At 35.2% G+C, this 26,500-nt stretch overlaps 2 protein-coding genes across 2 annotated transcripts in view; both read left to right on the forward strand.

Moving 5' to 3' along the window:
* The window catches only part of LOC136031088 (uncharacterized), a 91,207-nt gene extending 83,320 nt beyond the window's left edge, over positions 1-7,887 (forward strand). Inside the window, exons 5-7 of the mRNA XM_065710368.1 lie at positions 1,153-1,299; positions 2,925-3,079; positions 7,618-7,887. Coding sequence (XP_065566440.1) covers positions 1,153-1,299; positions 2,925-3,079; positions 7,618-7,806 — 491 coding nt within the window. The 3' untranslated portion in view covers positions 7,807-7,887. The remainder of the gene's footprint in view (positions 1-1,152; positions 1,300-2,924; positions 3,080-7,617) is intronic.
* A 7,395-nt stretch (positions 7,888-15,282) lies between these two features.
* LOC136031095 (dehydrodolichyl diphosphate synthase complex subunit DHDDS-like) overlaps positions 15,283-26,500 on the forward strand; it is a 41,604-nt gene continuing 30,386 nt past the window's right edge. The window contains exon 1 of the mRNA XM_065710381.1: positions 15,283-15,404. The gene's annotated coding sequence lies outside the window, so the exon portion shown is untranslated. The remainder of the gene's footprint in view (positions 15,405-26,500) is intronic.

Raw genomic sequence — 26,500 nt, forward strand, 5'->3', positions numbered from 1 at the left:
CAGAACCCCTCCACCACTATCTATTAACAATAATTCGTACCTTGTTGGGGCTTAAGGCGCGATAAGAATTATTGCTCGTGTTCCTTGTGTTAGAATCGTTACATTGTCTTAAATGCAAAAAAAAATTGTCGCAACAATCTTTAAGTTTATATATTTATATTTGAAATCCTTATTTTGGAGTATAACCTACAAAGAGGTTACCTGATTTTCTACTTGATTTTGTGTCAGTAGATTACAATTAATTAAGTAACTGGAAGTATTTAGAACATTAATAACGTAAAAATTTAATATTTATTAAGTATAAATATGAAAATTAACGCGAGCCAATTAGTATAAATGTTGCTTCGAAATATTTCTAGTGATAACTTGCTTAAAACCTTATTTTTATGGTTTTATAGTATTTGTTTTGTTTTTTCTAAGAAGTGTATTTGTTTTCTTCTTAGAATATGCTTAAATTTATTGATTGTTTAGTTTGTTGAAATTGAAATTAGTTTTTTGATTAAACGACAATAATGAAATAATTTTTTTTAATATAAAATTAAAGCGTACGAAGCTAGCTTAAGTGGCTTATAGAAAATGGACTCGTCATAAATTTCTTCTGTAAGCATCTTAGTTCTTACTTTTTTCTTTAAATTATAAAACAGTTTTGTCTTTCTTGTTAATAATAAATAAGCAATATTTTGGAATAAAGAAATCGGTAAATGTAAAATCCAATGTAAAATATCCCGTAAATGAAGTTCTCCTGTGATTCCCTAGTGCAAAGTGACTGGTAATGTCACCAGAGGAAAGCGAAAGACGTTTATCTTTATTGCTTTTTGAAATACCTTAAAGATTGCCTTCAGAGCCTCCTTTTTGTCTCTAGAAGGATTATATAAGAACGTTTATGTAAGAAATCTCTTTTGCTTTCCTATTAAGACGTCTTTTTGTCTCTAGAGGGATTATATAAGAACATTTAATCTCAAAATCTTCTTGTTCGCGGTAAAGGTAGCGACTTTGTATTGAAGTTAACTCAAACTAAAAGAGTAGGTCGGTTTTAGGTTTTCCTCAGACTCTGCTGCCGATTTGCGGCTCTAGCAAACTTATAAATTTTCCATTTTGTATACTTTTTGCTTCATTTGTACCAGATTGTTTTTGATTTGCTGCTTATTTAAGGACAAGATGCAGATTTTTTTGTCAACAACCATAAATTAATGGGAACAAATGAGAATCGCAGCATATTTAGGACACTGTATTATCCACCACTGAGGAAAGATCAAATCAAGCCTGGAACTATGCGTTGTGGGGAACATACTGACTACGGTAAGATAAATAATATGTGGTGAGTAGTGAGGAGCCTCTTGTTACACTTCCTATTAGCTCATAATTTAACGTTATTTATTGAAAACACGGTGGGATTCATGGCAGCAGAAAGAGCATTAAATTTTCTGCTGTTAAAGATGTAGCTGTTATTGCCGCATTTTCACATTTTTCAAATACTGCTTTGAAGTTTTAAAAGTTAAAGTAGCTCTATCATTTTCCCTGGGTTCATTTGTGCGTTGAGAAAAAAAATATATCATCAGTTTGGTGTTTTTATACCTGATTTTCTATCTTAGTCTCATATTAAAAAATTTGCTTCTTCATTGAGTTATTGAGTAAAAGTAACATAATACTCACGGTTTTGCCTATGGGGGCTTGGAAGAAAGAATGAGAAAAATCATGACTGTAGTGGACGAAACGTAACACTCCCTATTTTACATTAGAAAGCGATGGCAAATCTGTGAATATTGCTTATGCGTGGATGTTTTGAACTTACTGATGATGATTATAAAGCAAATTTCTATTTCAAATAAAATAGTCGAAAAACTACAGATGCTGGAGTACAAACGAACAAAATCAAATATTAATAAAATAAAAGGTTCCCAGTAGCTATTGGTCGCCCTGGGAAATTCACATTATGAGCTTCAGCATATCAGACATCCCATCTTCTAAGATGTGAAATTCGTTTTTTCGCTAAAAGAAAGGTTAGGGATGTATGTTTTTTTAAGGCAACCCCCTTCATATATGGAATAATTTCTGTTAGTTAAAACAAAAAATTTAATTAATTTAATATTTCATGGGATTATATCACTCTTCAGGAATCTATGCGCACTCATATGATATTTTTGCTTTAATATCAGGAATCTCAGTAAATAGTTTTTCAAAAACTTTGCATCGATCATGTACCTCAGAGCTTTTAAATTGATAGGAATTTTGCACTCTTTCGGTAAAAATTGTGCTTTGATGCCGTAAAATGGCATAAAACACCACTTGGTTATGGTCCAGTTCTTGGGCTGCTTAAAATGGCTATTATAACTGTAACTTTTCGTTCGTATGAGATGCCTTCCAATTTTCTAGGACTATTTTTTATATAATAACCCCTGAAAGAAAAATACCAAGTGCCACAAAAATTAAACAGACATCTGTCATCTTCCTTTTTTCTTCTCGCAAAAAAAAATATATAATTCCACATTTTTGTAGACAGGAGCTCGAAATCACTACCGAAGGGTTCTCTGGCGTGTTGAATTTGATTATATAATTTCTTAAGAAGATTGGTTGCCCTTTGAGGATGTTTTTCCCCTTTTTGAAAATGAAACAATTTTTTCAGGCTCTTAGCTTTTGATGCGTATTTTAAAACCTGGTGAATTTCAATATTTGGAATCACTTTTGTTTTTCTTGTGTGTATGTTTTACCAAAACACTTTTTGAAACTTTCAGTTGCTGTTAGCCTACGTTACTCCTTGCTCATAGTTCTTTGCTACGAACTGTTTCAAAACTAAGAGGAAAAGTATAAAACAAAGCTAGTCATTCAGATTAGTAGGTTAGTTGGATAGGCCTACTTTAACACTAAATTATGCTTATAAATAATGAAATGATATGGCTGATAATCGATTGAATGATTATTTCTAGGGACTTTTACTCTGCTTTTCCAAGACAATATTGGTGGATTGGAAGTTCTTACTAAAAATAAGCAGTGGGTTGAGGCAAAACCTATTCCTGGAGCACTCTTAGTAAATGTGGGTGACTTGCTTCAAATTTGGACAGACAACGAATACCCTGCAACGGTAAGAAAGATACTGCTTTCATTTAATTTACCTTCCTCTACCTTTTTTGAAGCTATTTTCTGTTAATTTCTAATTAATTAAAATTTAGCAAGAAAATTCCAAATAAATTTCATTTTAAAATAACAAATTTGATTAGCATAAATTAAGTTCACGAAACTAAACCACAAATCATTTTTTTTTAAACCAAACATTTCTTCCATATCTTTTGACTGAAAATAACACCGTTTTGTTCTATATAAAAGTGGGGACCCTGAGAAATGGTCACTGAAAAGGAAAAAACTGGTAAACACAGGCAAAACTGGTGACGAGAGTGAGGGCCAATTTTGAGTTGTTCTTGACGTGTGACAATAAAATAAGCGCACAGAAAACCTTTAGATATTTCAACTTATAGCTTAAAGTGCTACAATATCATACTTCAATTATTATAATTTTTAGCTTATATCAAGTATAAATATAAAGTTATAAATACCCTTCGAATGAAGCCAAGTAAGCTGCAATTATAAGTATATTTGCTCAAGCTTCCTCAGGAAAATATCTCAGTTGAGGTGTTTGTAACTTTGTTCAAACGAGAGTAAACTTGTGTAGCGACTCACAGTCAAACAATTCACCTTTTCAAGAATTATTTACTAATTTAGGTTGTTTTATCATAATAATATTTAAATTAAAATGACCTTGTTTTTCAGTTTGCTTGAAAATCTCGAAATTGTGCAGGTTTTGAATTCCTTTGAATAATAATTCCTCTCCCTATCTAGCCAAAATTCAAAAGTCACAGTACTAATAAAATTACATTGCATAAAATACAAGAAATCTAAATATTAATAGTATTAAAACTATGTCAATTAAAAGCGAAGAGAAATGAACATGAGGAAACCTTTGCCAAAAAATTATGTCTTTCAAAAAAAGGTAAAGATTCACATCAAAATCCAAGACAGCTTGAAATAAAGACAAATAATGATTAAAACTTAAAACGAACGGAAATTACTATCGATGAACAAATAAAACCAGAATGAACAAAAATAAATTATGCAGTTAAGTCAAGCTCTAAATGGACATATGTTGCCACGGATAAAAGCAGGGCTCCGTCCCCCTAGGCCTTTTAAGTTTCGTAGTGCTATTTTTGCTTTTGCTTTACAGAAAAGAAAATATATTTTAAACATGTCCTCTTTAGAACATGTTATCCCATTTATCACTGTACACTAAACAATCAACCTATGTTCATCACTTCTTTCCAGTATTAAACAAAAAACTTTTTTCAACTGAAAGTGAACATCAACATTAAAACTTAATAGGGTAAGAAATTATTATAAATATGAGGGGATTGCCCCCTCCTCAGTATCTTGCTTTTTACGCCAAAGTTTGACTTTTCATTCCAGTTATTTCAGAATGACTCCCAATACACAAGGACCGTTTCATTAGAATAACAAGCTTTTTACAAATTCAAAACACTTTAGCGTAAAGAGCAAGGTACTAAGGAGGGGTCTCCATCCTCATATACGTATTAATTTCTGTTTGTGTTTTAATGTTGCTCCTTACTTTCAGTTGAAAAAACTTTCTGATAGTATTTTAATTTAATGCTGGGAAACCCAGCTCCACCTCCCATGGAAACATCCTCCCATGTAAGCACCCCAATAAGAACCCCCCACCCTCGGAAATATATTTATACTTTCCAGTAGCCAATACTATATGAAAACAATGGACAAAGTTTATAACTTGCAGCCCCTATCCCGGGATCTGTGGGGGGCCAAGTCATCCTCAAAGACACTGTTATTAGATCTTTCGACCATGTTGAACAAAATGGCTATATCGAAATTTTGATTGGACAGCTTTGGTTAAAAAAAAAAAATGGGGGTGGGATGGCTGCCCTCCAATATTTTGAACACTTAAAAAGGGCACTAGAACTTTTGATTTCCGATCAAATGAGCATTCCGATCAAAGGAAACATTTAGATATAGATGAATAGATATTAATGAATAAATTAATCTTAAAATGAGTAAAAATTAAATTCAATCCTCACGTCAAACTCAAAACCAACAAAAATTACTACAAGCAGGAGCTTGGCAGCTGCCCTTTACTCCCACCCCTAGCCGCAAAAGTCTAAAACTTGTTGCGTCTTTTGCGCTTTACCGAAAAACAAAATATATTACAAATATATTCTTTTGTATTTAGAACATTAACAAATAAAAAAGAAATTGCAATGAAATAAAATTCTTAATTACTCATTTCCCCAAAATTAATATCACTAAATTCCAAATATTCAGTTGATTTTCATTAGTTCTATTTAGTCGTCTTGATTGGTACAGTGATTTTGCATTTATTTTTCGTTGACCTTTTGAAAAACTAAAGTTTAATGTTCAAGATCCACATAGTTTTCAATAAAACGTAAATGACGCAACAAGCTTTTAAACTTTTATGGTTAGCAAAGGTGGAAAGGGCAGTAGCCAAATTCCAGCTTCTTGTAACTTTTGTTCGTTTTTACTCCAGTTGAACACTTAATATTATTTTTACTAATTTCAAGATTCATTTATTCATCTATATTAATAACTACTATCTGTTTGTTTTCTATGATCACTTATTTTATTTCCTGTTCATTTCAGGTTTCAGCTATTCTTTAATAGTAATTTTGGTTGTTCTGAGTTTGAATTAATTAAGTAATTTATTTCTGTTGGTCTTAAGTTTAATATCGCTCTTTACTTCTCATTGAATGCTTCTTTTTCGGAAATTTTTTTCTAGGTAATTAAGGAAAAATCGGTAAAAATTTTTGCATAGCTTGGGGCTCTATTCTTTGATATGTAGAAAAATTGTGGCAACTTTCCTTTTCCTGTAGGCTAGAGTATCTTTATTACTAACACCTGGGTAAACTAACTTTTGAGACCAGAGTTCTTCAAAACCTCTTTGTACAGAAAAACATACTGTTGTTGGTGCAAAACCTGTTTTTGCCTTGGAAGGATAAAAAGAATGCTCGATTCCATGATTGTTGGGGGAAAGATAGTCTAGTACAGGCTAAATCTATTGTTCAAACTCGAGAAAAATCAATACAGAAGGCAGGCGAGACTTGGTACTAGCGATAAAATTATTTTACCAGTGCGTTCTTGACCATTTGCTTCGTTCAGAATTGCCGAAATGTTGCTCATTACAAACGTATGCTGATGATATGTGCGTTGTAATATCTTCTAAAGATGTGGAAATCCTGAATCATACAGCCAAAAAGTTATTCAAACTATAGGAAAAATGGGAAGATGAAAACAAGTTAAATTCCGATGCTAGTAAACGGGAAGATATCACCTTTGCGAAGAAAAGAGAAATTACCAAAATCAATCTCGTTTTTTAAGTCATAGAACATAAATAATTGATAATGTAAGGTACTTGGGCTTAATTGTGGATACAAAATTGTTCTGGAATGACCATAATGAAAATAAAGAAAAAGTCGCCAGGAAGCATTCAACAAAGCTGTAATGTTCTCTTAGAACCACTTTGTGTCTTAAACCATTTGCCTTAAGAAAGTTGGATAAACTTGCTATTTAATCCCCCTTTTTACATGAAATACCTGCATGGTTGTTAGCCTGACTAAAAAGGAAATTGTAAATAAATTGGTTTTCTGTCCAAAGAATTTTTCTGGTGTTAATTTCCAAAGCTCTTTTATTCCTTAAAAATTAGAAAATAACGACTTTAGCGGGATGCCTTTCTACCGGATTTAGAGCCAAAAAGATAGCTCTCACCAGATATCTAAAGAAAGGGAGGCCTGATTATTGGCCATCCTTTCATAATTTAAATAACCATACATTAAATGAACATAAATATTATACTGACTCGCAAGTAAATTATTTATTCAGTAATTCCTTTTTTACTCCCAATAGTATAAATGAAATTCGAAAAACTTTACGCGAAAACCTATATATGAAGTTATTCTCCAAAGCTGTTAAGCCCTGGACTCTTCAGTTCTTTATTGATCATATTTCAAATTGTAAAACCTTTTTGTAATAACTTAATTGACACAAATCGTTTCTGGTCACTGTAAATTGAATTCATTTTTATTTAAAATTGATAAAAGTAACTGTTCCACTTGTCATTCTAGTTATAAAGAGACTGTATCGTAATGTTTTAGAGTGTAAACTTTTTTTAAATAAAAGAACTCAAATATAATTTACTACAAGAATTTTCTAGTTCTGATATTTTTAATTTTAATTTCATTCGATTTAATAAAGGCGCGTGGCGTGCAGTTTTAGTATATTTGAATCAAACAAAGAGACTGGATATTGTGTAAATTTTTTTTTTCATTTTGTCTTCTGCTTTTACTTCCTATTAGTAATTCTTCCCTATTCATTGTTTTTCTTTGTTCCTTTGTGCTATTTGATGCTTTCTTTAGAATCTGACATTTTGTGATCTATTTTGTAGATTAAATAATGAAATAGTCTGTACAGGTTTAGTCACTGAATAAAATGATTCATTTATTCATCATGTCGTTTCAAAAACAATATGTCATTTCTATGAAATTCGTGTTTAATGATTTTTTTTAAATATATGATTAACTTATGTTTCAGAAACACCGAGTTCGAATACCACAGGAAGAGTTAAAATTGAAGACAATTCGTCAGTCAATGGTGTACTTTGTTCATCCTGATAACGACTTTGAAATCCGTCCTCTGAACGGAAATAGAAGCAACTACTCTGAGCCAACAACTTCCAGGAAGTGGACACAGATGAAACTTGATGCGAGCTACAAATATTAGTCCTCTTTCCAATCCATTTCTACTTTGGATTTCTTTTTTTCCCTTCCATTTTACGAGTGAATAGAATATAGTTTGCATGAATGTCTTAATTGCAAGCTCTTAGCCATAAAACGTAAAACAAGAGATGATCAAGATTAATGAAAAGAAGAGAGGGAGACCTGTAATAAAGAGATCAGAAGGGGATAAATGAGCCAAGAGTAGTTGCATGTTAGTAGACAAAAAAAAATCAAAGTCAATCAAAAATCATCGGGCATTGCAGATTAATTTTCCCTCCTCCTTTAATACCTTGTTGTTTACGCTAAAGATACCCATTCTAATTAAACTGTCCTTGTGTTGCAGAATCCGTAATTTAAAAAATTGAGAGAAAAAGTCAATCTATAGCGTAAAAAGCTAGGAATTGAGGAGGGGCAACCTTTTAATGTACGGAATAATTTCTGTCCGTTTTGAGTTTTAATGTTGCTGTTTACTTTCAGTTTAGAAAAACTTTTTTTAATTTAATTTCAGGTCGTTTTTCAAATAATGCCAGTAAATCTGGCTCATGCTTCATGAAAAATCCCCCCTTCATGGGAAATTTATCCGTGTAAATATCCTCCAACATAAAAAGCACCCTCTCCTCCGTAAAATTCCCTCTAGACAGTTTCGTCCTCATTGAAAATCCCCCTTCGTAAAATTTCTTGCGGACTCTTTCAGCCTGAAAAATTCACCTTAGCATCATTTCATCTGAAAGCGACTTTCATTTTTAATCGTTTTATCAGTCACTCTGTAAATCCCCCCTCCCGTGGATTTTTTTCCAGGGAATTTTAAGAGGCGGCTGTTGGCATCTAGCGACTTAATGCTGCGGTGAATTGTTAGCAGTAGGAGTTGTAAAAAATTCAAACACACTGAAAAAAGCCCCCCGGACATTTCCATAATCAAAATTGAGTTGGCAAAGAGGAAATAAGAGAGAGAGAGAGAGAGATAGAGAGAGAGAGAGAGAGAGAGAGGGAGAGAGATCGGTATATTTAAAAACTATTATAGCATAGCTAAATTCAGTTTTTTCACAAAAATCGTACATTTAAACAAAAATCACACACTACGACTCAGCATTAAAAATTGTTGTGAAGAAAGGCACAAATGAGTTGGCGTAACGATTTGTTCGTACTTTAGGGGGGTACAAGTTTATTTTGTAACCGAGTTCGGCTGTTGGGAGGGGTTGGTTCGGGTAGTATTGATCGGTGGCTCTTATTGGCTAGGACGGATTTTCCAAATTGCTGAATAAGGTGTTCAAGCCGGACTTTAAGTGGAGATAAATTTAATTTAGCGAGGGCTTGATCATAGGGTATGTCACGGTTTCGTAGTATAATCCTTTTTGCTCTTTTCTGGACGGACTCTATGTCGCGTAATAGGTACACTGTGCGGATAGCAGATGGACCCCACACCGGGCACTCGTACTCGAGCAACGGGCGAACATAGCACATGTAAGCTTGGAGAAGACTTTTAGTATCACACCCAAAACGCCTCATTTGGGTAAGTGTCTGAAGGCTTGCATTAGCCTTGTGGACGGTTAAATTAATATGGGCACTGAAACTACAGTCACTAGTGAAAGTTACTCCTAAGATTTTTATTTCGTTCACAATCGGGAAAGGGACTAGAGGCATATCTATGTTCCGCTTCAGAGGGTTGAAACGAACTATCTTCGACTTGGCTACGTTAATGGTAAGATCATGACTTGAGCATTCGGTCTTTAGCTGATCAAATAACTGGTCTGAAAACTGCTTTGTTATGATAGTGTTTTCGACCAGGTAAGGGAGAACTATGGACAGATCATCTACAAACTTGTAACGGTCGTCGTGATGATTAAGTAGGGAATTAATTACAGGCAGGAAAATTATTCCAGCTAATTTCGTCCCTTGTGGGGCCCCACAAGAAGTATCTGACCATGATGAATCCGAATCGTTTTCGTGGAGTGCAAAGACTTTTTGTTTTCGACCAGTTAAGAAGTCAAGTACAAGGCCAAGAGTGCGTCGTTTAGCCCCCATTTCCTGGAGATCCATGCCTGTAGTCAGGTGGCGGATTAGGTCAAAGGCCTTTCGGAAATCCACTGCGCAAATGTCGACAAAACAGCTACCTTTTTCAAGCCATTGGAGGACACAGTCAAACATCCGTACTAGGTAGATTGAAGACAAACAAAAAGAATTTTTTATAGGAATTATGTGAAAATTCCCCGTGTAAAATCAACCCTATGAAATTTCAACCCCCAGGAATTCCCCCCACACTAAAAATTCTCCCCGGGCAAACCCCCAAAGTACAAACCCCCCTAAAAATGACCGTATACTTCCCAATAACAAATAATATATGTAAAGAACGGGCAAATTTCATAACTTACAAGTCTCTCCCGACGGACTTCGGGGGTTATGTTACCCCTACAGACATATTTATTGGATTTTTAACTATGCTGAACAAAATAACTATCCCAAATTTTTATTGGACAACTTAGGGAAAAAGCAAGTGAGAGGGGGGGGGGGCTAGTTGCCCTACAATCTTTTTGATCACTTGAAAAGGGCACAAGAACTTTTAATTTCCGGTCCAATAGCTTTCATTTCCATGCGATCACCCATGAAAAAAAAAGAAAAAAACGCATCCGTAATACTTTTGCTGGCCAAAAATTTAAATTTCCAGATTTTTGAATGTAGGAGCTTGAAACTCCTACGGTAGGGCTCGCTGATACGCTGAATCTGGTGATATAATTATCATCAAGATCCCTTGATTTTTACGGAGTGTTCCCTCCTTTTTCAAAAATCAAACAAATTTTTCCCGGATCGTAACTTTTGATGGATAACACCAAACTTGAATTAATCTAATAAATTTGAAACTAGCAAAATAAGTGGATTCTTTTGATGTATCTTATGATATTAATTATATTTTAAATCTCTTCAGTATATTCACAAAAGATAATGCACATAAATACAAAGACGAGAAAACAACTTTTACGTTGGGTGAAACAATCATAACTGGTACTTATGAAGGAGCGTGTTTTGAGTATAAAGGGTAGTATTCCAAGCAGACGCCGGAACTAAAAACAGGTAGAATGGCGTCAACTTATAAGAAACTGTCGAAATAACTATAAAAATATCGAGGATCTATGGAGGGGGGAAGGACTCAACTGCGTACGTGTTTTCTTACATCAATCTCATTCCTTTTAAAAAATAATTATGCTTATAAGTAATAAATGTAAAAACATATTCCATATGGTTGGAATACTACTCTTTCTGTCTCTAGCATAAGATGGAAGCAATATCCCGCATAATTAGTATCTGTCGTTGATATGGGCAAATTTTCTTAGAATAGAAGTTATAAATGAATAAATTGATGTATAGAAAATCCATCAAGCTACAAAATACAGACAGCAAAATAAAAAGAGAAGATTGTCAACAACAACAAAATGAAAATTGGAAAAGAATGTTATTATATCGAGGAAGGTGGCGTGCTCAAAGGAATATTTCCTTGCATAAGTATCTAAGCTTTTAAGTATCTAAAAAGAGATTCAATCTGTGTTCAAGGAGGGGGGTAATTTGGAAATGACCAGTTCTAGCTATTACAAAATTAAACGATTATCTTGATTTATTTTTTAGGAGAGTTTAACCAAAAAAAGCCTCAAAATGGAAAAAAACCTAAAACAGGCGACACTGTCATTAAGAAAGTATTGAACAAAAGAAATTATCCAATCTTAAATTAGGTGCACGCACTTTTATTACTATTTTTGAAATAGAAAGGAATGTTAAAAGTAATATAGGAAACTCAAATTTTAAATTGGTAATGAACTTTGGAGAAACGTTTCAGCCTTCAAAGAGCGTGAATCTCGTTGAGATATAATCTCTCTAACAAATTTAAGTAAAGACTTTGCTGATAACATTGCGGTATTAGAGTAATGTAAGAAGGACTATCAGAAAAATTTACTAGAATGAAAGAAAGAATGAAAGCACCATAAAGTCAAAATACATGGCGATTTCTGACTTTCTCTTAGATCTCAACTGTTTGAACCAGGACACAGAACAAGTAGTTCTATTCAAATGCTGGGGAGCTAATTGGGTTCGCAGCATATACGGTGCAAAAAGTATGGGCCAGAATAAGATAAACAAGTGCCACCTTAAACGGGTTTTGCTGATTTCAGAACCTCTCTTTGAGCTTGAAGCTTTTTAATAGCAATGTCTTGTCTGTGCTCCTATATCCTTCACACACATAGTACTTAAAGCAGCTGCAAGAAAGACGATTCCTAGCATTCGTAATTTTCTCCTTTATTTGGGAGGAAACTAATTTTCATTTAAGTAAGACAATGACTAATTAATCTGTGGCAATTGGAATTAGACAACTGCTTGTAACCGAAGTCAAAACTAACAATTTCAAGAAGAAGGTTATCCTTAATACCTTTAGAAGAAGAAGAAGGTTTAAAGCGTATCCTATAGATTAGTGACCGAGGGGTTTCATCTGCTGTTCTTCACAATCATCCACCGGACATCCGTAAAACAGAAAGACCTGGGGAACACTACAAGGCACCTATATAGCAGACCTGTGTATCGTTAATGCCCATTCCCAAATACATTAGGTGGACATCGTAGCTGCAGCAAACTTGAGAAACAACTGTAGGTTCTTCCTTGATGCCTTGGGTACCTATGGCAGCACAGTCACAACTAAGGTCTAAGGGAAGATGAAGTACTATTGAATTCGTTTACCATGTCCTTCACTAGTTTACACAGAAAGATTTTCAAAAAAATTTATTTCATATCAAAAGTTTCAAATAAAAATAAACTCAACTTTGTCTATTGAATTAACAAAAACTATTTTCCAAGTAGCGAGTTCCACATTTCAAAAAGCCTTTGAACTCCTAGGAAGCTGTGGAAGACACTACACTCCGAACACAGGCCAGACTCCAGGGGGGATATGAGGTCCTATTGACATCTCAATGGCATTACTAATAAGCTGATACATGGAAATCTCGAGCCACTAGTTGACGCCAAAGCTGATTAGCTACAAGAAGCTACCACGAGAAGGACGTTGGAGCGATGTACAAACACTCGCGTGACCTCTTGGGCGAGTATGCTCAACCAATAGAAAACTGATTATCTGTGAACATGGTTTCCACAGTGCTCCTTGAAGACAGAGTGTCCAACAATTCAAGGTGGAGTGAACACTTCTCATCTCTACTTCATGCATCCCCTCTCTCTCCATCTGTACTGACTCCTCACATCCCCAACTAGTGATCCATAGTCACCTCGGTGATGTCGAAATTAAACTGTTCTGTTGAAAAAACTGAAAAGCCACAAATCTCCTGGAAACTGCTAACTCTTCGCGTCGTTACTTAACAGTGGTTACGGTACTATCCTGCTATGGCGTAAAGTGCTATTTTATGAAATACAGGATTCAGAGATCATTCCGAAAGACTGGCATACAAGAGTGATTTCACCTCTGTGGAAGAGAAAAGGCTCCAAGAGAGTGCAAAAACTTCAGAGGGAGAACGCTCCTCTCATTACCAGGCAAGGTCTTTTCTATGGTTTTGTTGCGGTGATGTTCTGTGGACCTCCAACGAAAGCACAAAGTAGACCAGACTGGTTTTATGCCTGTCCGATCAACGATAGAGAACATATTCTCCATAAGACAAATCATTGAGAAGGCGAACGAGCTCCACCAGCAGGCATTCACTGTTTATGTCAATTTCAAGGCAGCATTCGACTCAGATGATAAAGATTCTCCACGGAATATCCTTTCTAATACTAGTCTCCCATCAAAATTTGTCCGCCTACTCAGGGCAATGCATCAAGAGACTGAAACCTGTGTGCAAGTGAACGGTAGATGTAGCAAGTTCTTTTCAGTAAGAACAGGAGTAAGGCAAGGTTGCTCAGTTGCTCCTGAGCTATTTAACCGTATTATAAATCATGTTAGGACTTGCGCAACTTGAAAGTTGAGATTTGGACTCAGTTACATTGTCAGTGATTGTAACTTTGCTGATGACATAACACTAGTCACCAACTGCTAATCACAACTGTTCATGGTTCTAAACAAGCTTCTTGGAGAAGTTGCCAGGACGGACTATCCATGAACTGAAATAAGACGAAAGTCAGGGTGGTGCAGCCAAGGTCTGACGCTGAAAATTATAATATCTTGGTTGCCAGGAACAAAATCGAAATGGTTGACCGTTTCATTTCTCTTTGCTCTACCATATCATCGTACAGCTGCATTGACTATGAAATTGTTTCCCGTGTCGTCAAGGCATCAGCTGTTTTGGTAGACTGAACCACGTCTGGAAAAGGCCAATGATCAAACGAGCTACCAAAATGAAGATCCTTGGAGGGTCAGTCTATTTGATGCTGCTTTATGAAGCTGAGACTTGGCCTGCATGAGCTGTTCTGCAGAACCAATTTGACACTGTTCAATCAAAGCGGCTTCAGACAATCAAGGATATCCAACAGACACATTTTGTAAGTAATGACCGCCAACTAATTAAGCCTTTCCAGTTATTCTTGTCACACCTGGTTGCCGAGTGAATGCATAGCTGGTTCGGACATATTTTACGACTGCCTATCAAGTATTAATGCTACAGATTGGATTCTTTATGAACTTGAACCAACCAGTAGTTGCTGGAAACGTCAAAGAGGAAGACCCAAGTTTCGGTGGAATGATAGTCTCGGGAAATCCTTGACCATGCTGGAATTTCGTTGTCTGTGCAGAGATTCTTGCTGCTGACCACCCTCATACGTGAAGAAAACCTAAGACACTCACCACCATCCCGGCATAATGATTAAGTAAGTAAGTAAGCAAGGTCCCAAATTATGTGGAGTGTGCTTCAGGGCTTATTGGTGTAGCTGGAAAAAATTAGCAATAAAGATACAGAGTATCATTTGGTGCAAATGGACCTGATTTGCGAGATATTCAGCTGGATTATCAGTTTCCTTTTCTCTGCCGGAGGACTCCTACCGTGAATGGTTTCCTTCAAATTGTGGTTTTTTGGATTTGCGCTTACAGAAGCTTTGTCTTCACAAGAAGAGAGATACCAAGCAAATGAATTAATTAAAAAGAACTTCTTACTTATGCTGAAATAAAAAATACTTCTTTCTTGGAGTTTCATTAGCTCATGTACATCTCCATTTATCCGTTAAATACCGAGCAATATAGAGCTCCATGTCAAAGATACAGAGTATCATTTGGTGCAAATGGACCTGATTTGCGAGATATTCAGCTGGATTATCAGTTTCCTTTTCTCTGCCGGAGGACTCCTACCGTGAATGGTTTCCTTCAAATTGTGGTTTTTTGGATTTGCGCTTACAGAAGCTTTGTCTTCACAAGAAGAGAGATACCAAGCAAATGAATTAATTAAAAAGAACTTCTTACTTATGCTGAAATAGAAAATACTTCTTTCTTGGAGTTTCATTAGCTCATGTACATCTCCATTTATCCGTTAAATACCGAGCAATATAGAGCTCTATGTCCCATGTCTTTTTTTAGAGTTTCTAATGTTTTTCGGGTCAGTATATCCTGTATATCTGCGAAGAAGGGGAAGATGGAAATTTTAGTATGAAAATTTGAAAGTCAAGGACATTGCATTTGGCACTAGCTATACTTCCCTTGTAAGTTAATATAAATTAGTGTAATTTTGAATATCTTCCGAAAAAATCATAAGTTAATTAGAAGCATAGGTATTGGTGCTACATTCAGTAATTATATATGAGATTCTATAACTGGTACAGGGTCAAGGTCAACACACTAGCCTTGGCTAATTTTTTCCTTATTCAAATGACCCTTTCCACTGCTAGTCCCGTGTATAGTCCATACTATATGTACAAACTAAAAGTAAAATGAAAATTTAACTTGATAAAGTGTAGGCTAGCATTTTTTATTAATCTCATTTTGCTATTAACCTCCTTCCATTTTGTAGGCCTAGACCATCCTTCAAAATCACCACAAGATGTGTTGTGGTAAATCAGACAGTCAATCAAATTTACAGAGATAATTTTAAGACTGAGAAAGTGTTCAGGTTATCAAGTCAATATAGGACCTATAATTGCAAATTCTAGTCTAGGCAAGCTACTTTTTGCTAACTTGAAATGGTGTTACCATAAATTTCTGCTAGAAGCAATCTAAGGATTTTGGTAAAATTCTAGTTAATTGACTTCTTGCTATCTCAGAAAGGGTTTAGGTTAGGAAAATGAAACTTTCAGGGATGAATCTACAGGCTAAAATATGTCCTGGGAAGGTATTTTGAAGCAACTACCTCCACTCCTTCTCCCTCTAGAGGGCCCTGACCTTTGATGACCTTTAAAAATATGTGTGTTATAAAAGTGAAACCTTGCAAAATAGATCTTCTGCTTAATTGAAGTACAACAAAATTGTTTTCAGCTTCTAAACTTAGCTCAATTCCATTTTATGAGGTTTATAAGATATGCAAATACATTTCCTAAATTTTGAAAAAAAACATTGATATGGCTAAAAATTTTACTCAAATAACAGGAATTGCATTTTCAGAACTAAAGGCAGAGAAAAAGCAGCTAGTAACTGAAAATTAAGGTAAAATGTTGTTTTGTCAAAATTTCAATAGGTATAGACCTGTCATGTAGGCAAATTGCAGGGCTCTTTAAAATACCTTCCTGGGACATACTTTAGCCTGTAGACCCATCCCTGAAAGTTTCATTTTCCTAACCTAAACCTTTTCCAAGATAGCAAGAAGTCAATTAACTAGAATTTTACTAAGGATTTCTCCTTGTAGAGCTCCAGAACAATGACTTGAGTTACATTCAAAGTTCATTAGTGACTATGTGCTGTTCCATGTTTAGTGTAAATATTTTGTTTTGTTCCAAGCTGTCTAAAGTGCATATTACTGCATATAGCAAGATTCTGATGATTGCATATTGTTTCTCTGTCATTATTAGAGAAGTGTATCTATTTCTGGTTTACCCCCTTCCTCCATGGGGCAAACTAACAATGTGTAAAGTGGGCTTGCTTACAGGTAAGATTGCCTATAGAGCAAAGCATATTAGTCCATGAGCCCCAGAGGTAGCAGGTTGAAGTCTGTATTCTATAAGCATTCAACAAAGAGTAATAAAACTAAAAAAAATGAGGTTTATTCAGTAAATATAGAATACTGTTACCTGTAAGCAAGCCCACCTTATGCAGTTCTGCCCCATAATGCACTTCTAGAATTAGAATTTCTAAGTGCTCTAAACTAAACATTTACCATGTTTAGTACCAACCCAACTGAGCTTATGCTCTCTGGAGGACCACTCAGCATCTAGTCTTTTTTGAAAACATCAATACACTCAGGTGATGACCTCTAGTTCTTGAGTTGGTACCAACAGTAGGGAATAATGCTGGGATAGTATTAGCCCTCAATAACTTGTAGACTAAAATGACATCCCCTGTACTCCTCCTGTAAACAAGTGTAGAGAGATTCATCTTTGATAGTTTTACAGGGCAGTAAAGATCCTGCATGCCATATATCAATTTAGTGGCACATCTCCTAGAACTTTTATGTTTTATTTTTTTTGAATATGGGAAGGCAAGAGACATTCCACCTTCCAGCTTAGGATACACAAGTCCCTTATGTAGAAGACTGATGACTTTAGGGGTAAAAATGGAATTCACTAGGTTAGGAAAATGAAGCATACTTTTCCAAGATATGCTTGCAAAAAGTAGCGTTTGAAAAATTTTACCAAGACAGAAACACATGTTATGTTTGGATTCAGGATGAATTTCTGATCCTAGAGATAAGTTTGTTTTTTAGTTATCCAAATGCTCATTTATCAAGATATTTACCTGCATTATTTGGGCTATTGGCTTATGTGGTACCATCAGGAGAGCGAAGGGGGAGAGTATGTTAAGTAAATTGACTTGAATATTTGATATATGCATAGGATTGGGGCTGTTGAGAAGGAAACTTGTTTTAAAAAATATTTTTTATCTATTTTGTTATATACAAAAATGAAAAAAAATTGAAAGCAAGTCCACCATATTTTACCACCCCAGAACTGTTCCTAGGATTGGTGTAGCCCATAAAAATTAGTTAGAACTCTCCATTCCAATTCAAATATAAGCTAAAAACCAAAAATAAAGTGGGCAATTGTCTAGCTGCAGTCCCCCCTTCAGCCACAGTGGCCTTTGAACAGTTCTGCCCCCTTAATGTCTAAATAAATAGCTCAAGTTATATATTTTCTTTGCAATTGCCATGCATCACTCCTGTTTCTGTCCGTACACCTGTAAATTGAATCAACACTGATGAAATTAGAAAAAAAACTCGTGGGAAATATACAATTTGGGCTACATATTTGCATATAAGGGGAGGGGGGTGGTGTTGGTTGTGAATAACATATAATGGAATGATTCTCAAAAATTAAAGCAAGTTGCCATCAAGCCATGGCTAATTGGAGATAAAGCCAAGACAGATAGTCTAAGCAAGATGCAAAGCTGGCATTGGTGGTAGATCCAGGGGGTGCATGCCCCCCCCCCTGTGATGTAGTGGTGGATTTGTGGTTTGGTCTTCTTGCTCTTGTTTGGGATGGGAAGAAAGTTATTTTGTTGCAATTGGTTTTTAATAGTTTAGTTTTTAATTATTAAGACTGTTTCTTTTTGCTAACAACTTTGAAACACGATTCTAGTTATCTTGTGTGGTCTCTGTTAGATTTTACTAATGACACGTATGGCCAATAAGTATTTAATTAAATTTATGTTTATCAAGGAAATCTGTCTGTTTTACCACAAAAGCCAACTTGGAGTTGAAAATCTTCATTTTGTAGTACCAAGGAAAAGAAATTTAAACTCCTAACATCTCTAGGCTGTGAAAATGATATTTTAGGATTTTGCTGTCACAATAGGGCTGAAAAGCAAAATATTTAATTCTTTTTACATTCAAAAATTTGTTTTAAGTCTTGCTATGGCACTGAGGCAAAGAAATTGATATCATTACTTTTTTGGCTTTCTGTTTTGGTTTTTTGGGTGTGCTTTTTTTTGTGAAGCAGGGTGGTATTTACAACATTGTTTTTTTAGGGGACTTGTATAATAGAAATCAAATATATGAGAAGTGCAAAAATTATTAATTTAAGTTTTGAATTTTGGTGAGCAAATGGTGGCCACTTTACTGCCTATTTTCATCTAATTAAAGCTCTACATTATATGACAAATCACCTCTGTTCATCCTAAAACATTAAAATAAAGGCTATACTCTTTAAACTTCATTAAAGGTTTGTAGAAGTATAGGATATACCGAAAACTAAGTGCATGAGAGAAGATACTCTTTCAAGGGTTAGAGTAATCATTTAAGAAGAATAGATTTTCGAAAAATTGCTTATAAAAGAAGGTAAATAATTATGTGTTATTTTTTTTATCTAGCTGGTATAGATGTGTCTCTGAATTCTCAATTTGAATCAGTGGAATAGCATTGATTTCTTATGAAACATTTAAAAATAAAAATAAAATGGTATTAAGGGGGAAATTTGCACCATTTCAGTTAACCATGGAAACAGAATGCAGCTGCAATATTACTTCAGAATTTCTCACCTTCTCAATACCAACCAGTCGCAAAATATAATCATGTTTTTGTATAGGGGTTCCATATATTTGTCCATAAAATTGTCTAAACTGCTATATGTACCATTAAGGATTTTTAATACTTATTTTTATACATGTCATCCAATGATATTTCCATGATTAGTTGTCTCTAAATCAAAATTTTAATATAAGCTTAAGCATTTTCTTGATGAGTTTAGCTATGCTTGAGGTTAAGGCAATTGGACAGTATGATGAATGATCAGGACAATCTCCTTTACCTTTATATATTGGGACTAACATTGAAGACTTCCAAGCTATTGGGACAGAACCTGAATCCCAACATTTATTAAACAGGTAGAGAAGGGGGACCAAGAAAGTTGATGGAAGAGCTCTAAGCATTTTGCTGTGGATCAAATCTTCACCCATTGCTGAGTGACTATATTGTAGAAGTTAGCTCCTCCATATCAAAATCTCTATCAACTGGGGGAAACAGAGCTTTCATAAACAGAGAGTTGTTATATGAACAATTACTTGAAAATTAACCTTCAAAATAACCATTCAATGTCTCCACCACCTCATATGGCTTGAACGTAAGTGAAACCATCATTAGGCTGAATCCCTTGAGTAGACTGCTCTCTATGCTGAGATCCTGAAAATTTTCTAGAGGGTCTTAGTAGGAGCTGACTGGTTAAATTAATTTTCACAGATGTCTTCCCAAGGTGCTTTTCTTTCAGCTTGGGCATGCTTTTTAAATATAGCTTCTGCCTTTCTCATTTCCATTTTTTATAAAGGTTTATTTTATCTAAAAGCCATATTTTTCTGTTATTACACTTATTTTGTTTTAATGGTACTAATTTATTATTCCAACAATGTTCATTTTTTCTGTTTTTTTTTCTAATCGTGTTTAGAGTTTGAAAAAAATATTTGAAGCATCAATAATGCTTTTAGAAATATTTTCATTTAAATCATCAATATCATTACTGATGTCAGGGACCATACTTCCCAATTTATCTGCCCATGGTTTCAAAGTATCCTTGTTGAAAATCCATCTAGGTGCAGTTTTGAATTTAGATAGAACTGGTCTTTTAGATACTTCTGTTATAGTTGGATACTGCTGACTGCCAAGATTATCATGGAACCTGGAAACCTTACTACAAACAGATAGTCTGCTACTAATAAAACAAAGGTCAATGGTTGAATCTTTACCATTGAAGAAATGTACACAAGTTCCTAAATTCTTAGGTGTGATTAGCATGTAGGAATGCCAACTGACAGAAATTGAATCCAATAGCAACAATGATTGTCAGTCTGTTGGTTGGGTTGAATCCCACAGATGATAATAATAAAAAAAAAAATTCAAGTATTTAGTTGGTTTTAGACTCTAGAGTGAAGATTTGCAGCTGACAGATCTCTGATCTGGACATAGCTGGCAATATTGTTCTTTTTTGAAGAAACAAAACAGTGCCTGCAGCTACTACTTGATGTCATAGATGGAAAGGCTGAAGAAATAAGGTTTATAGTAATTGTCAGTAAGAAAAAGAGCTGCCTGGCTCTGACTCTCTGCTGATGCTGAAATGCAATGATAGGACAGTTAAAAAGGTCAATGGTTTTAAGTACCTCAGGAGATGGATTGATTTTAATATTGAAATAACTAGCAAAAGTAAGAGGAGGATTAGACAATATGTTACATCAGCTTATAGTTACTTGAAGCAAATCTAGGGCAATAGGACATACTCTATGTGGTTGAAGCTCTGCCTCAAGGATATCTATTAATCTCATGATAATATCCATTATCCTCAGTGCAATTGAATGCTGGAAACTAAGTGTCAAACTGGAGATATACATCAGGATCTTTGAAAACACGTGCCTTAAAAGAATACTGAACATATTGTGGCAGGAAAAGGTCACAAATATAATAGTTCTCCAGCAAACCACTCAAATATTAGTTACTGACCTTCTGAAATGTGAAGATGGATGTACCTTGGCTGCATCCTTTGTAAGCCAGAGGATTGACATCCATATACATTTTATGAGTAGTACCCTGAAGGGAGGCGCAAAAGATGTCTTCCAAGACAAACCTTGCAATAGCAGTGTGAACAGGATTGGGGCAAAGGGGAGATGTCTCTTCAACCCCAGGGGAAGGAGATTAGGGCTGTAGCTCTGTGGTGTCTGGTGAAGTTTAATGGATGCCCTGTGCACTATTCCTGGCTCTGGAGATTCTTACAGAGCCAGGAATGTCTCAGACTCTTGAGTGAAGATTTGCAGCCAATAGATCCCTGACCTGGACTTGGCTGTTGACATTGTTCTTGAAGAATTGAAACTGTAACTGCAGCTGCTACTTAATGCCATAGATGAAAAGCTGAAAAAGTGGGGCTTACAGTAAATGTCTGTAAGACAATGAGCTTGGCTACATCTGACTCTGCTGACACTGAAATGCTAAGATAGAGCAATTGAAAAGATCAATGTATTCAAGTACCTTGGGAGTTCAATTGATTACAATGGTGAAATAACCAACAAAATTAAGAGGGGGATTAGACATGCTACATCAATCTTCAGTAATTTTAAACCAGGCTGGTGCATTAAGAAATACCCTATGCGCTTGAAATTCTGACTCATGAATAGTAATGTGATTTTTATTCTCTTCCATGCAAGTGAATGCTAGAAACTAAATGTCCAAGTGAAGAAACGTGTCCTAGCTGCTTAAAACATGTCCCTTAGAAAATACTGAACATATTGTGGCAAGAAAAGATCATACAAATAGGAGTTTTCCAGCAAACTGGTCGACCATTAGTTACTAACCTTCTGAAATATAGGAGATGAATGCACCTTGGCCACGTCCTCTGTAAGTCAGAGGATTGCCTTTGAATGGCCCTGCCTTTGAATGGTCCCAACATCCAAAATTGAAACCCTTCCCATGAAATTCTCAACCCTATCGACTATTAAACAAACAAAAGTTTTTTCAACTGAAAGTAAGGAGCGCAATTGAAGCTCAAAACGAACAGAAATTATTCTGTATATGAAAGGGGCTTTTCCATCCTCAATAACCTGATCTTTACGCTATAGTTTTTTATTGTTTTAAAAAGTAGAGTTGTTAGAAAGAGTCAAACTTCAGCGTAAAAAGAGGGGCACTGAGGGAGAACAGCCCCTTTTGTATACAGAATAATTTCTGTTCGTTTTAAGTCTTAATGTTGCTCCTTACTTTTAGTTGAAAAAACTTGTTTTTTAATTTAATTTCTGAACGTCTTTTAATTAATGTATGTTTTGATTTTGGCTTGTCGCACATGAATAATTAAAAGAAATTTGCACAGTAGTTGTGCAAGCTATTTTTTTTTTGGCTAAATGGCTTTCTCATAGTTTTGATTGGACGATTTTGAAAAAGAGGCGTGGGTGAGGAGGCCTAGTTGCCCTCCAATTTTTGGTTGCTTAAAAAGGCAACTAGAACTTTTTTTAAGAACGTTTTAGTTAGTAATAAATGTACATAACTTACGAATTAACTTACGTAATGAACTTCTATATTTGTATATTTTTGTTACATATATGAGGGGGTTCCTCCCATCATCAATACCTCGTTTTTTACGCTGAAGCTTGGATTTTGTCCCAATTCTCTAAGAATGACGCATGAATCACAAAGGCTGTAGAATGAGTAGTTGAAATTACATGAAATACTTTAGCATAAAGAGTGAGGTGTGGAGGAGGAGATGTACCCCCCCCCTTATATACATAATAATTTCTGCTCGTTTTAAGTTTTTAATGCTGCTTCTTACTTCCACTTGAAAAAACTTTTTTTAATTTTTTTTCTCTTTTTTTTAAATAATGCTAGAAAATCCTGCCCCCCCCTTCATGGAAATTCTGTTCCCTCATGACAAATTCCTCCATGGAAAGATTCTCCACCATAACCCCCTCCAATTGAATTTCGAAATCGAGGGTGCCAAGGCGTCCTCCAATTTTTTGGTAACTTGAAAAGGCCACTAGAACTTTTAATTTCCCTTAGAATGAGTCCTCTTGCGACATTCTAAGATCAGCTGTTCACAAACACAATACACGAGCAAGAGGTGATATTGAGATTCCTCGTTTAGTTTCTAATAGGTCTTCTTTTTGTATTATTTATAGTGTCTAAGCTTCGGAATAAGCTTAGTACAGCTGCAAAGGAATTGGATAATTTCAATCAATTTAAATCTGAGCCGCGATTGGAGTTGCTTCGTAAATATACTTTTGACACACATTAAAAGAATCTATTTATATTTTTATTATTTATTTATTTTGTTGCTTCAAGATCTCAATATGTTATGTTTTTTTGTAAATTAATTTATTATGTGGATTGTTTTGGTACATGATTTCATGTCCTTGTTCTTTTTTTGTTCTTTTTTTTTCTTTTTTAAGTTTTTTTTCTTGTGATTGTTTGTTGTCTGATAGCACAGCCTCGCAGCTATGCTTTTGCTGTGCTATTAATATGATATACTAGCTGTTGGGGCGGCGCTTCGCGCCACCCCAACACCTAGTTGGTGGGGGCGCTTCGCGCCTTTTTTAGTTTTTTTTACTTCTTTTGTATTAATGCTAAAGCCAAGCTTCGATCCTGGAACCTCTCGGACCTAAAACCTGGAACATAACGCTTTACCAACTCAGGTACTTCGGCTTGAATACATTTACCTTTTTTTTTTCTTTTTTTTTTCTTTTTCTCCTTTATTTTTCAGTTTTTTTACTGTTATCAGTTTTTTTTTCTTTTTAATTTTTTAGTTTTTTAGTATTTTTTAATTAGTTTTTAGTTTTTTTTTCTTTTTAGTTTTTTTTGTAGTTTTTACCTTTTTTTTAGTTTTTTTAGTTTTTTTTTTTAATTTTTCACCTTTATTAGTTTTTTAGCTATTTTAGTTTTTTTAGTAGTTTCTTTTTATTTTTTTGGTAGTTTTTACCTTTCTTAGTTTTTTTTTCTTCTTTTGTATTCAAGGTTCGAACCAGGAACCTCTCGGACCTACAACCTGAAACATAACGCTCTACCAAGTCAGCTACTTCAGATTGTGTACATTCGTTTTTGAATTGGTATATGATGAAATAATTTAGACGTCATATGCGGACAGTCAGACAAACAACTTATTTTTATATATATACTAGCTGTTGGGGTGGCGCTTCGCGCCACCCCAACACCTAGTTGGTGGGGCGCTTCGCGCCCCCCCCAAGCCCCCCCGCGCGCGTAAGTCGTTACGTGCCATATTAGTTACGTGTCATTGTAGTTGTGTCCCTGTGTCCCACCTGTGAATATAGATGGATTTATATATGTGTTTCAAACTACGTAAAAATTGCGAATATACAACATTCTTGGCTTTCCCACTACTGGGAGCTTTCCGTTTCCAATTGCCAGCAATTGATCTGAAAATGTTTGACCAGAGTCATCGTTTTGCAATCGGACACGCATATTTGTAGTTAATTTTAATATTTTTACGTGTGCCTATAAATTAGAATTTTTCAGGCAAGCATTCATTTCGTCTGCAGGAGTTAAACTACGTAAAAATTGCGAATATACAACATTCTTGACTTTCCCATTGTCTGTGCATATACAAAGCCGTATGTACTAATAATGACGTCATATGCAAACGCTCTTTTTACAAACAAACAAACATGCATACACACAACTCGTTTTTATATAGATAGATAGATAGATAGATACAATACAAATTAACTGCGTAAAACTTGCGAATATACAACATTCTTCGCTGTCCAATTGTCGCTGCATATAAATAGATTGTCAGGTTTACCGACCCTCGAACATGCAACGTACAATTGTCCATGGGAAAAACAATCAGTATTAAGATCTATACCACATTTTTCTAATGATTGACCTTGAGCTTTGTTAATGGTGATTGCAAATGCTAATCGAATTGGGAATTGCAATCTTTTAAATTGAAAAGGCAGATCCGTTGGAATCATGGGAATGCGAGGAATAAGAACAGCCTCACCCTCAAAAGGCCCTGTCAAGATTGTGGCCTCTATTAGGTTTTCCATTGTTTTTTTTTACGGCAAGTCGCGTGCCATTGCAAAGCTTTGGTGGGTTGATATTTCTTAAAAGTATTATTGGTACGCCTATTTTTAGTTGTAGCACGTGTGGTGGAAACCCTGAAAGATCTATGGAATTTAAAAATTCAGATGGATAATTAACCGCTTCATTTGGTTCCAAAACTGTGTCGACTGACTTATAAAGGACTTTCTGGTCTCGAATCTTGGTCAAAACAGTATTGTTGATTTTGTGGACATCTATATTTTTGGGTGCGAGAATCGCTCTTTCACTTAGCCATTTATTATTTTTATAATTTTTTAGAATATTCGGAAATACTTTTTCAATCAATTCATTTTTGGACGTCACTAAATTACAGAAATCAGCAGGTAGTTGTATACGTCCTGAAATTGAGTCTACTGGGAGCTTTTCGTTTCCAATTGCCAGCAATTGATCTGAAAATGTTTGACCAGAGTCATCGTTTTGCAATCGGACACGCATATTTGTAGTTAATTTTAATATTTTTACGTGTGCATATAAATTAGAATTTTTCAGGCAAGCATTCATTTCGTCTGCAGGAGTTGATCTAGGTATTATAGGTAATGTTTGCCTGAAATCTCCCGCAAGCAATATTAATGTGCTGCCAAAGGGTTTCGACTTTCCTCTCAAATCTTTCAAGCATTGATCCAGAGCCTCGAGCGATTTTTTGTGTGCCATTGTGCACTCATCCCAAATAATAAGTTTGCATTGCTGCAATACTTTACCCATCCCAGATGATTTGGAAATATTGCACGTGGGAGTTTCTTTAGAATGCAAATTCAGAGGCAATTTCAAAGCGGAATGAGCAGTTCTTCCACCAGGCAGCAATGTTGTGGCTATTCCGGACGACGCAATTGCCAACGCTATATCATTTTTTGATCGAATTGATGCCAGAATCAGTTTTATCACAAACGTTTTACCAGTACTTCCTGGCGCATCCAAAAAGAAAATTTCTCCAACGTTGTTATCGACACAATACATTATCGTATCATAAATGTCTTTTTGTTCCGACGTTAACTTGGAAATGTTATTTTGTACATACGACAATAGATCACTCGTACTGTAACTTTGTTCACGATCCAATTCTACACATGTCGAAACAGCAGCGATACGGTTAGGTGAAGGCATTCCCAAATCCTGAAGAGGTTTGTTTGCCATACGTAC

Source organism: Artemia franciscana, chromosome 1 (genome assembly GCF_032884065.1).
Source record: "Artemia franciscana chromosome 1, ASM3288406v1, whole genome shotgun sequence".
Classification (NCBI taxonomy): domain Eukaryota; kingdom Metazoa; phylum Arthropoda; class Branchiopoda; order Anostraca; family Artemiidae; genus Artemia; species Artemia franciscana.